General features: G+C 48.4%; 1 protein-coding gene across 4 annotated transcripts in view; it reads left to right on the top strand.

Moving 5' to 3' along the window:
* The first annotated feature begins 1,684 nt into the window (after positions 1-1,684).
* The window catches only part of CIITA (class II major histocompatibility complex transactivator), a 47,565-nt gene continuing 36,945 nt past the window's right edge, over positions 1,685-12,304 (top strand). The window contains exon 1 of one of the 4 annotated variants that reach the window (XM_079953706.1): positions 1,685-2,054. In XM_079953706.1, the coding sequence (XP_079809832.1) occupies positions 1,811-2,054 (244 nt within the window). In that variant the 5' untranslated portion in view covers positions 1,685-1,810. Of the gene's footprint in view, positions 2,055-6,311; positions 6,567-6,845; positions 6,997-12,304 lie in introns of those variants that run through there. The other 3 variants (XM_079953705.1, XM_079953704.1, XM_079953703.1) reach the window with 3 other exon arrangements.

Below are 12,304 nucleotides of genomic sequence, written 5' to 3'. Positions count from 1 at the left end.
AGAAAACAGAGCGGAAAAATCACGTGACTTCTGAGAACTCAGGCCCACTCTCTAACAGAAGGCAATATACTGTAGGCGAAAGGAAATCTTTTTGGCAGTTACCTCTGGCAACCTCCCAGTTTCAGATAGCTTAAAAAGTTAACCATGTCAAAGTCGTCTCTGAGCAAGGAAGGAGGAGGGAGTCCATTCATTTTGCATTGGAAGCTGAACCTATTAAATTTGCATCTCCTGAAACAGTATGAGAACCAAAACATAGCCGTTGTATGCATACCCTCCAACATTTCTCCGATAAAAATAGGGACGTCCTATTCAATGATGATGATGATAATATTAATAATAATTTCATTTTTTTATACCCCGCCAGTCGGGCCAGGATCGGTGCAATATGCTCAAACCTTCTTGCCCCGTGAGGAAGCTGGCTACCGAATTCTGCACCAGTGAAGCTTCCGAACCACTTTCACAGACAGCCCAATGTACAACACATTGCAGTAATCTATCCTAGAGGGTACCAGAGCATAGGCAGAAGTTTTCGAGCAGAATTCAAAGTGTTGCTGCTGACCTTTAAAGCCCTAAAGGTCAGTAGCCTCTGCAGACCCGAAGGTGTGTCTCCACCCCCATCATTCAACCCGGACACTGAGGTCCAGCGCCAAGGGCCTTCTGGTGGTTCCCTCACTGTGAGAAGTGAGGTTACAGGGAATCAGGCAGAGGGCCTTCTCAGTAGTGGTGACTGCCCTGTGGAACACCCGCAAGGCGCAGCTTCACAGGTGAGGCCGACTGGTAACTCACAGCACCTGGTGGCAAGAGCCAGGAAGGGATATAAGGTCAGCATTTCCCTTTGGCTCTTTGCCACAGCAACACGTTTCCTGCCTTGCTGCATTTGGCTCCTTGACCCCTTGCTTCTTGATCCTCAGACCCTTGACTTCATGACTCCTTCTTCTTGATCCGTTGACCCTTGACTTTGTAATTCCTTGCTTCCTGACCCTTGGACCCTTGACTTCATGACTCCTTGCTTCTTGATCCTCAGAGCCTTGACTTCGTGACTCCTTGCTTCCTGACCCTTGGACCACTGGCTTATTGACTCCTGGCTTCTGGACCCCCGTTCCTGCTCCCACCCCGCCATCTTGCCCTCGGTCCCGACGTCCCCAGCCAGGACTTTGATCGCCCATGAACCGGACCATGACACATGGCTTCTTCCCCCAAAGAATCCTGGAAGTGTAGTCCATTAAGGGAGTGCTGAGAGTTGTTTGGAGAGACCCCTGTTCCCTTCCCAGAGTGGCTTAGGAATCAATCCCTCTTCCCAGGGGATGCGTGGAATTGTAGCTTGGATAGGGGGCCTCCCTATGACTCTCAGCACCCTTAAGAAACTATGGCCCCCATAATTCTTTGGGGGGTTAATATGACTCTTAATGTGACCTAAATGTGGTCTCAGCACACCATAGATATTGGCAGTTTTGTTTGCAACAGCTTTCCTCCATGGTCTGTGGTCTTCTCATGAGCATCTGCTTGGTCACTGTGAGACCGGGATGGGGAACCAGATGGACCCTGAATTCTTAATAGGTGCCACACATGGTTTGAAGATATTTCTTGCTGCGCTAGCATTAAATCAAAACATTGTGGTTAGATTTAGTTGGTAGTCACATTCATAACTTCAATTAAATGAGGAAATGCACTTGTAAGGCTCCTGAGAAACTGTTGCTACAACTCTTTTTCACTTCAACTTTTTGCGTGTTTTCTTTTACATGCATACAGAATAAGTGTCAATAATCCGGAGTCTGTCTCAAATCCTCTTCGCACCGTTGACGTCCCCGGCATGGATCTCTTTGGGAAGATCTTGCCAGGGGTCAGAGGAATCATCTGTGATGCGTCTTCCACCCAGATTCAGGCACTTTTAGACCTCATGTTGGAAGGAGGAGTCATATCCAAGGAATACTACCAGACGTTGCTCCATGAAAGGGACAGAGAGGATCTAGCAAGGAAGATTTCGTTGACCTTGGTGGAAAAATCGGCCATGCAATTGAGCCAACATGGTGCAGCATCAGCTAGAAGCATGAGTAGTAAGTTTGCTTTTTCTTCCTTTATCATACACTTGCTCAACATTTTCAGTGCAGAAATTCTGCTGTCCATCCATTCTCAGTTCTGCGAGTGATGGGATGCACTGTGTGTCTTATTTATCAATGGACAGTTCTCTATTCCAAAGGCATTTCTGGGCAAAGGAGCCTTTCATTTTAAGGGCTACCCAGTCCAGTAAAGGAAAATGACCAAATACTTAGCAGGCTGTCACATGGATGATGGAGCAAGCTTGTTTTCGGCTGCTCCAGAGGGTAGGATTCTGCAGGAATTTCATTTCCTGGCATGTAGGACACTTGAATGAGTCCTTTCTGAATACACTCTCTTGCACGATGTAACTTAATCTGCAAGTATTTGGTTCTTTGCTTGCAACTCTGAGTTCAGCAAAGCCAAACAGGATCTATTGTCTTGATACACCTGTATAGGACATTTCACAGAAACTCTGATGTCCTGAAACAGTTGCATCAACCATTCACAATCCATGAGTGAAAATGACAGGGCATTGAGTTCTGCTTCACAGGAACTTAGGCTTACTGTCGTCTGCTTTTTCCACAGCCAGTCAAACAGACAGTGGTTGTACATGTAGCACACTCCAGAAGTGCTGGTACCATCCGTGGTGTCACTTCCAAAACTAGCATCTGCAAAGATTTCAAGACCTCCAGTCTTCTGACCTGTGAACCTCAGTCTGTAGTGCAAAGTCCCTTCCTAAACATTAGGAAGAACTTCCTGACAGTAAGAGCTGTTCGACAGTGGAATTTGCTGCCAAGGAGTGTGGTGGAGTCTCCTTCTTTGGAGGTCTTTAAGCAGAGGCTTGACAACCATATGTCAGGAGTGCTCTGATGGTGTTTCCTGCTTGGCAGGGGGTTGGACTCGATGGCCCTTGTGGTCTCTTCCAACTCTATGATTCTATGATTCAAATAGCAGGCTATGCGTTTCAGAGCTTTCCAATCCTGAACAGTAGGACTGTTGGCATGTCTGCACCAATGGATTCAAATGACAAAAAGGGGGTTGCAGGGAAAAACATTAGGAAGAAGTTCCTGGTGATAAAAGTCATTTGACAGTGGAATGTGGATTCCTTAGGAAGGTGGTAGACTGTCCTCCATTGAAGGTTTTTTAAACAAAGGTCAGATGGCCATCTGCCCAGCATTATTTCACTGTGAGTCTTGCATTGCAATGAGTCATAATAGGGGTTCTATGACCCTAAGAGAGAGCAGGGACTTTGAGGTTGCACATCAATGTTTAGCACATGGAGAGCAAATGGAGAAGGCAATAGGGGCGGGTGAGTCTATCAATTCCCCTCAGTTTCTCCTTTTCCCAATCCTAAATTCAGTTCTCTCCATTTCCGCGTTAGGTTACGATTTACTGATTTTTAAAGTTCTCTTGAAAATTCATCAGCGGATCCCTCATGATCCACGCAAGTCTGTGTTCAGATTTCGCCTGCACTGTCCACATTTTTGCAAATCAATCTTCTCTCGATTTTCACAAATAGATGTGTTTTGTACGCATTTTACCTGAGCATCACATGCATTTCCTTTGAGCTGGTTTGGCACTGCGGCATTTGGAGAAGTCTGGATGCCGGGGGTTGGGCTGTGTTTTGGTTCCTGTATTGTTTTAGAAAGTGAAGATTAGAGGCAGTTTGCCTTCAGATCCAAACTGAATCAGATCACTTCCCCATCCCTTGCAGGCATGACCCCTTTAGCCAGCAGTGATCTGGGCACAGAGTTGGGTGCTTCAGGGGCATCAGATATGAAACCACGTCTGGGTCAGGGCTCAGAGGTGGCTGCAGAAGATGGGAAGATGTTGTGCCTGAGGCAGTTGAGCTATAACTCCCAGAGGAACCTCCTAGACCAGGGGTCAGAAAACCTTTTCAGCAGGGGGCCAGTCCACTGTCCCTCGGACCTTGTGGGGGGCTGGACTATATTGGGGGGAATGAACAAATTCCTATGCCCCACAAATAACCCAGAGATGCATTTTAAATAAAAGGACACATTCTACTCATGTAAAAACACGCTGATTCCCAGACCGTCTGCAGGCTGGATTGAGAAGGCGATTGGGCCGGATCTGGCCCCCAGGCCTTAGTTTGCCCACCCATGTCCTAGACCACCTTCTTCTTCTTTGGCGATCCCTCACAGCCGAGTAAGATTGTCTTCCATAAACATGGTTTTAACAATGAGTCCGTAAGGACCATGGAGGCCAATTCTGGACCCACACGTCCTTCCACAGTGGGGACATTAGGACCTCAATGGCCAGAGCCTGGAGAATAAGATTCATGGAGAAGAGTGTTATTGGTGGGTACTAGTCATGATGGCTATGCTTCAGCTCCACAGCTGCAGGCAGCAATGCTTCTGAATACCAAAAATAATAATAATAATAATAATAATAATAATAACAATAATTTATTATTTATACCCTGCCCTTCTGGCCGAGTTTCCCCAGCCACTCTGGGCGGCTCCCAATCGAGTGTTAAAAACAATACATAATTAAATATTAAAAACTTCCCTAAACAGGGCTGCCTTCAGATGTCTTTTAAAGATAAGATAACTGCTTATTTCCTTCACATCTGAAGGGTGGGTGTTCCACAGGGCGGGCGCCACTTGCAACAAACCACAAAAATAACGTTCTGAGTTGGGTGTTAAGCTGGATACCAGACCCACCTCATCTCTAGAACCAGGTAGTGTTAGAAATTAATCAAAGCTTCTCATTCTTGGACTAGCCAGGATAGCCTGAGGGTGATTGGCAGGGTGATATAATAATAATAATAATAATAATAATAATAATAATAATAATAATAATAATAATAATTTTTATTTATACACAACACAAAATCAAACAATTAGTTTAAAATACAATTTGATTCACATTTAAAATCAAAATAAAATTAAGTGGGAACCCGCGAATCATAACCGTAGGGGTAGGGAATTAAAAGTTCACCAGGCCCGGCCACTCGTGCTGGTCCCATATGGGCCGACAGAAAGAGTCATGGAGGCCACTTACATAAAGGGTCCCATAGAAATTATGGGCCATTAAGGAGGACTAAGGGGCATGGTGCAAGACTGCAAATGGGTAGGGCCCCCGTCCTCGAGAAATAAAGCCAGAGTTTAGAATAGGGAGTTTCAGAGGGGTTAATGTGACTTAGAAGTGAAGCAGCAAGCTGGAGAGAGAGTCGAGCAGAGACTCGGAGGCAATGTTTGATTTCTGCTTTGATTCAAAGCCTGTGGCTTTGGGAGAAACAAAACCGTATTGCGGTGCTCAGAATGCTATGGAAACCCTCCATCGTAGGCTCAGGTTGCAAATAGATGTGTAAATAAGCCAAATATCCTAAAGACATCACAGGCTCTGCTGTGCCTCATTCCCAAATGGAAACACGAACCCTGGCAGGCAGGTGTGGGACATTCCTGGTCCTGAATGAGGTAACTGTGCCCCTAAAGGAACAAGTGCACAACCTTGGAGTCTTTTTGGACTCACAGCTGTCCATGGTGTCGCAGGTTAATTCTGCTTCCAAGGTGGCTGTCTACCAGCTCCATCTGGTATGCAGGCTCAGACCCTACCTGCCTGCGCACTGTCTCGCCAGAGTGGTGCATGCTCTGGTTATCTCCCGCTTGGACTACTGTAACGCACTCTACCTTTGACTCGGAAACTGCAACTAATCCAGAATGCAGCAGCCAGACTAGTGACTGAGAGTGGCCACCGGGACCATATCACACTGATCCTGAAAGACCTACATTGGCTCCCAGGACGTTTCCGAGCACAATTCAAAGTGTTGGTGCTGACCTTTAAAGCTCTAAACGGCCTCAGTCCTGTATATCTGAAAGAGCGTCTCTACCCCCATTGTTCAGCCCAGACACTGAGGTCCAGCTCCGAGGGCCTTCTGGCAGTTCCCTCACTGCAAGAAGTGAGGTTACAGGGAACCAGGCAGAGGACGTTCTCGGTAGTGGCGCCCGCCCTGTGGAACGCCCTCCCATCAGATTTCAAGGAGATAAAAGAACTTTCTGACTTTTAGAAGGCATCTGAAGGCAGCCCTGTTTAAGGAAGTTTTTAATGTTTGATGTCTTATCTTACTGTGTTTTAGTTTGCTGGAAGCAGAGTGACGGGGTAAAACCAATCAGATGGGTGGTACATAAATTATTATTATTATTATTATTATTATTATTATTATTATTATTATTTATTACATCACTTGGAGGTAGGGGTGGTATGCAGCAATAATAATTAGTCATTCTGTTGGAGTTAATGTGGGAGTGTACCGCAGGCTTCCTGAACAAAGTATGGCAAGATAAATTTGGATCACAAGCAACAAAATAGGACCGAAAGTGAAAATAAAGCACACTCCTGCCTACTTTCACTTCTGCTCTTCTGAGCTGCATGCTGCATGGACGGTGAACAGAAGGTCTCATGTGGTGGTCTCTTTTTGTTCCTGGGGTGGGACTGAGGCTGAGGTTTCGTGTGCTGTCTTGACATTCAAGTGGGGAGAGCGGAGCAAAGGGCTCTCCCAGCGTCCGGTAAGTTTCTGGCTTTGCAAGGTCTTCTTGCAGGAAGGACTGTGGGTTTGTTTATTTCTTTTGCAGCGAGGCAGATTAGGAAACTAAATAGGGCTGCCTTCAGAGTTGTGCAACAGTTGGCATAGTTAGTGTGTGGAGCAGGGAGAAGGATGCTTCCTGCTCTTGACCAGTGGTGCCAGAATAAAAGGGGATTTCCTATTTTGTCCCCTTTCCGGGATTTCCCCAGTATTGTGATGGCCAGCACCAAACTCCCCACTTCTGGGTTGTGCAGAGAGAGAGAGAGAGAGAGAGAGAGAGAGGGATCAGAGAGATCACTTTAATTAGTTCCTCTTCTGTTACACGACTGAGCAGCTTCTTGAGCATCTCAGTTGTAAAACCTGCACCTTGCACATTTTCGGAATGGGACCATTTGACAGTCAGCTTCTCCAAGGTCAGTTTTCTTCCTCTTTCCCATCCACTCCACATGGCCTTCTTTCTCGATAGGATTGCCTCCTTTTCACCTCCTGTTCCCTGCTTTGCCTACTGGAAAATCTTTGGGTGCAGAGCAGTGCATTCCATGGTTTGGGGGTTGGTTTGTTTCTCGTTGCCTCCTCTGGGAAAGTCTATCTGAGCCACAGCAAATCCAAACAGCTGTTACTTTGCTTTCTTGTCCTCACCTGGGAAATTGCTCTCTTTATTTCGCACCCGGGGTTTTTTTGCCCTCAGAGGCACGGTTGCCTTATGTGGTTTGCTAGATTTGTTTTTGTTCCGGGCCTCCAGGTAGGGGCTCGGTGCTGCGGTCCTGTTGCTCGGATACTGGAAATGAGGCGTTGGCAACTGGGTGGGGTTCTTTTGGTAAGCTCGTTGGCAAGGCCTGCGCCAGCCTTTGGGAGCTTGGCATGATGCCAACAGTGGGACTCACACACATGCACCCTCCGGCCAGGTCAGGACTCGGTCTGATCGCAGCAGCAGTGAGCGCCACTTGTTTCCTCTGCTGCCACCACTAGGGGCAGCATCACTCTGTGCCCTCCACTGGGGCCCCAGACATATTTCAACTATGGATGGGTAGCAGTGCTCTCGAGTGCTCTGCTTGCATCCAGAGACCCAGCGGGAGGATGAAGGGCACCACAAATGAGTGGGGCTGGTGAAGGGGCTCCTGTGCCGCCACCACCACCCCAGACCCTCAGCCGCTGCTCAATCTGGCCGACTTGCTGGAGCCGGGCCTGCTTATCAGGTTCACCCTGGGGAAAAGGGTTAAATCCAGTATAACAGAGAGAAGGGAAATAGAGGAGGGCGTTTTCATGCCAACGGCGTTGTGCAAACACTGTGTAAATCTTGCACGGGTGGAGGGAGCAGAATGAGCATCCATCTGGAAGGCTCCCTGCTGCTTTTCAGGTGTCTCTGATATGTTCTTCTCAAGAGTAGGGTGAGGATCAAGAGTATGCTAACGTAACTTAGAGCTCAGCTCCTTCCCCTTAAATTTCTGACTCCATGCTTATCCCCTTCACCTATGGGAACCCTCAGTTCCTGTTTCCCAAAGGTTGTGAGTAGGGATATGATTTGGCTAAATGTATGGGGAGTCAGAGGGACGCGGGTGGTGCTGTGGGTCAAACCACAGAGCCTAGGACTTGCTGATTAGAAGGTTGGCGGTTCAAATCCCCATGATGGAGTGAGCTCCTGTTGCTCGGTCCCTGCTCCTGCCAACCTAGCAGTTCGAAAGCACGTCAAAGTGCAAGTAGATAAATAGGTACCGCTCCGGTGGGAAGTTAAGCGGCGTTTCCGTGCACTGCTCTGGTTTGCCACATGCTGGCCACATGACCCAGAAGTTGCACACCGGCTCCCTCGGCCAATAAAGTGAGATGAACGCCGCAACCCCAGAGTCGGTCACGACTGGACCTAATGGCCAGGGGTTCCTTTACCTTTTCATGGGGAGTCAGAGAGTGCTTGTGGGTTTCCTTAAGGCACCCACCAATAATCTGAGTACCATCGTGCCTATTGATGTTGCACCAACAGAGGCCAGTCCTTTGTTGTGTTTCCCTTTTTCCTCCCCCTCCTGGCGGTGAGCCAATGAGTCATTTACTGCGATAACAAAGCTTCAGGTGCTCTTAGGTAAAGGTAAAGGTACCCCTGCCCGTACGGGCCAGTCTTGACAGACTCTGGGGTTGTGCGCCCATCTCACTTAAGAGGCCAGGGGCCAGCGCTGTCCGGAGACACTTCCGGGTCACGTGGCCAGCGTGACAAAGCTGCATCTGGCCAGAGCCAGAGCCAGAGCCGCACATGGAAACGCCGTTTACCTTCCCGCTGGTAAGCGGTCCCTATTTATCTACTTGCACCCGGAGGTGCTTTCGAACTGCTAGGTTGGCAGGCGCTGGGACCGAGCAGCGGGAGCGCACCCCGCCGCAGGGATTCGAACCGCCGACCTTTCGATCGGCAAGTCCTAGGCGCTGAGGCTTTAACCCACAGCGCCACCTGCGTCCCTTCAGGTGCTCTTATGATTCAGCAAAATGGCATTCAGAGCTGCGGGCCCCCTGCTGATAAGGAAAAGTTGGGTTTGATTGGGTTTGTTGCCTGTTGTGGGGTGTGGGGAGTGGGGCAACAATATGGGCTGAAAGCAAACAGTGGGGCGGGGGGAATTGGGGTAAGCACATTCCAGGGGTCCACCACCAAAACCCCAGGTATTCAATTTTCTTTTTTATAAAGGGGGGGGGGGCAAAAAGAAGAACATGCAAGGGGGATTCTAAGTCCAATTTCTCAGTGTGTGGTGCCCAGTTTACACTGGAGTGGTCCAGCCTTTGGGACGGGAAGGACATTGGATTCATTTCGCATTTGAAGGCAGGTTTCCACTCAGGGCCGTCTTTAGCATATGTGGCGCCAGGGTGCAAAGATCCTCCCAGCGCCCCCAAATTTAGGGCGGCCTGGAGGGAGGGAAGCCCGCACTGTGGTGGGGGGCGGGTTCCCCGGGCGGGAAAGGAGCATGAGCATGGCTGGCGGAGCTGACATCCCTGGCGCCAGGGGAGAGGTTATGTCCATCTGTTGGGCTTGGCCGAGGGCTTGGCTTAAGGCACCGCCACAGCTGCAAAGGGTAGTGACACCCCCCACTGCCTCCCTTGTCCTTCTCCACAGGAGCCGCCCCGTTGCCCGCTTCTTCCTGCAGGAGCACTGCAGCAACCGCCCGTCCAGCTCCACCGTATGTGCCTCCCCGCCACTGCAGATGCTGCCACTGCCGCCGCTTCCCCCCAACTCCTTCCTCATCCTCCCCCCCGCAGGCCAGCGCTGTGCTGGGCGCGGGGGCAACCCGTGAAACGCAGTCCAGGACCGGGCCAGAACCCAAAGGTTCCGCTAGGAGTCAGTCCAGCAGGGTCAGGGCAGGACATGAGGCAGGAAACCAGGCAAGGTCACGGTCTCAGGCAGGTTCTGGCAAACAGCAATGTTGCTCCCGCAACCTGGGGCAAGGTCTGACAGCCTTTTATCTTTGTTGGGGTAACATCCGGTCCTGATCCCCCGGCGACTCACCCTGTTTCGCCCAAAGGTGAGCACTCTTCCTGCGAGTACTCAGGTCTCTTCTTCTCTCAGACCTCAGTCTCTGCGGCTCAGGAGATGTCGGTGGGTTACTAGACCCAGAGGCCGCCTCAGCCTCTCCTGACCCAACCAGTAGTGGAGCAGTTATAAGTGATGGCCCAGGTGAAGGCAACAAGGTAATCCCCGCATCTGGAACCAGGGCAGGCTCAGGCCCCTGACTCAGCCCAGCTGGTGCTTGTTGCAGGGGAACCTGTGCAGACTGGGGCTCTTCAGAATCAGGCCCCAGACTTGGTTCAGATGATGCCTGAGGCAAAGGATCCAGTGCAGACTGAGACGCCTCTGGTTCCGAGTCCGAGCCCAAGTCCCAGGCCATCACAAGGGCTCTGGGCAGTGGCAGCGGCAGCCGGGCACACATTCTAATCATGTAAGAACACCAGGCAGGCCCCACAAATAACCCAGAGATGCATTTTAAATTAAACGACACATTCTACTCATGTCAAAACACGCTGATTCAGGGGCCATCCACGGGCCGGACTGAGAAGACGATTGGGCCGAATTCGGCCCCTGGGCCTTAGGTTGCCTACCCATGCACTAGTTGAACTGCAAAATGTCCCAGTTAGATCTCTCCAGCATTCAGAATGCGACTGAATACAGATACATTTCAAATCAGAGGAGACATCGAAACGGTGGGGTTTTTTTTGCACACACCCCTTCTGCTTTTTCCATGTAAGCTGAGATCTGTGGTTTAACGTGCTCCCTTTAATTCTGGTGGTTTTGTTTTGTTCTTCAGTAGATTTACAAAAAGAAAAACACACACCAAGGTATAAATTAGCCACAGAAAGGGGCAATCTTGTTGTTGTTTACAGTTGTACCTCGGGTTACAGACGCTTCAGGTTACATACGCTTCAGGTTACAGACTCCTCTAACCCAGAAATATTACCTTGGGTTAAGAACTTTGCTTCAGGATGAGAACAGAAATCGTGCTCCAGCGGCAAGGCAGCAGCAGGAGGCCCCATTAGCTAAAGTGGTGCTTCAGGTTAAAAACAGTTTCAGGTTAAGAATGAAGACACAAGATCTACCCACCTTGGAAGAATGGCAGATGCAAGTAATGGACTACATGGAAATGGCACAAATGACCAGTAGAATTCGAGATCAAGGAGAAGAGCTGGTGGAAGAAGACTGGAAGAAATTAAAAACCTATCTACAAAAACACTGTAAAATTCTTGAATGTTGATGACATTGAAATGAAATGAAGGGGTTCTAGTAAATAAGGTAAAATAAGAGTATAAAAGAAGGGTTAGATACTAAATGAAAATTTTGAGAAATAAACTATGTGAGGGAAAGTACTCATGGATGAAACTAATAAGAATGAATTTGCTAACTAATTTTAAATTGGAATACAAGAAAGGGAGGTGTGAGGTAGTCAGGAAAAAAGTTCATGAATGTTAATAACTTGAAAAGAGGGTCTTTTTTCTTTTTTGTTTGTTAACTTTTTGATTTCTCTTTTTCATTGTAGGTTGATTGTTTGTATTTTTGTGTTTTGATGTTTTGTTTTTTGTGTGTAATGATTATCTTTTGTAAAACTTAATAAAATATCCTTTAAAAAAAAAGAAAAAGAATGGACCTCCAGAACGAATTAAGTACTTAACCCGAGGTACCACTGTATTTTTAAAAAATCAAGGCTTCTTGCCCTCTGATCTGCTCCCCCTTCTGCCTGCATCTCAGTGATAGTGTCATTGGCAGTTCGGGGTTCTTATCTTGCACTTTCCAGCATAATTTTATTGCTGCTAACTGACTCTTTTGGTAGTCAAGCTAACCCTTGGACTAACTCTTCTCTGCTGCAAGAATGAGCTTGTCTATGTTTACCTTCTTGCCTTGTTATCAGCTAATTGGCTTCCTCTGATGCTGTGCTAAGCATCTGTGAGTTTGGGATGCTTGGCCTATTGGCCTAGGGAAGGGAGCTATCTGCAAGACTTGGATGCCTGCCACCTGCATCGGCCAAGTGGACCAATGGGAGGTTCTGGCCAAAGAGACATGCGCCAGTTTATGTATGAGTAATGCGCTGAGACGCTTGCTAAGGTGCAGATAAGTCACAATAAAGGCTTGCTGTTTTGGCATCCATCCCTAGTCTCTTAACAGCAGCAAGGTTCTGCAAGCCGCCTCTTAAGTTCTCACCTCCTTCTAACGGACCGCTCTACTGTTTTTGACATCCTCCTTTGGCGCCCCTGCACCAAACCATC

This window comes from Podarcis cretensis (genome assembly GCF_951804945.1).
Source record: "Podarcis cretensis genome assembly, chromosome: 14".
NCBI classification, from domain to species: Eukaryota; Metazoa; Chordata; class Lepidosauria; order Squamata; family Lacertidae; genus Podarcis; species Podarcis cretensis.
The sequence above is the reverse complement of the archived record's forward strand: the minus strand, read 5'-3'. Positions and strand labels throughout refer to the sequence as shown.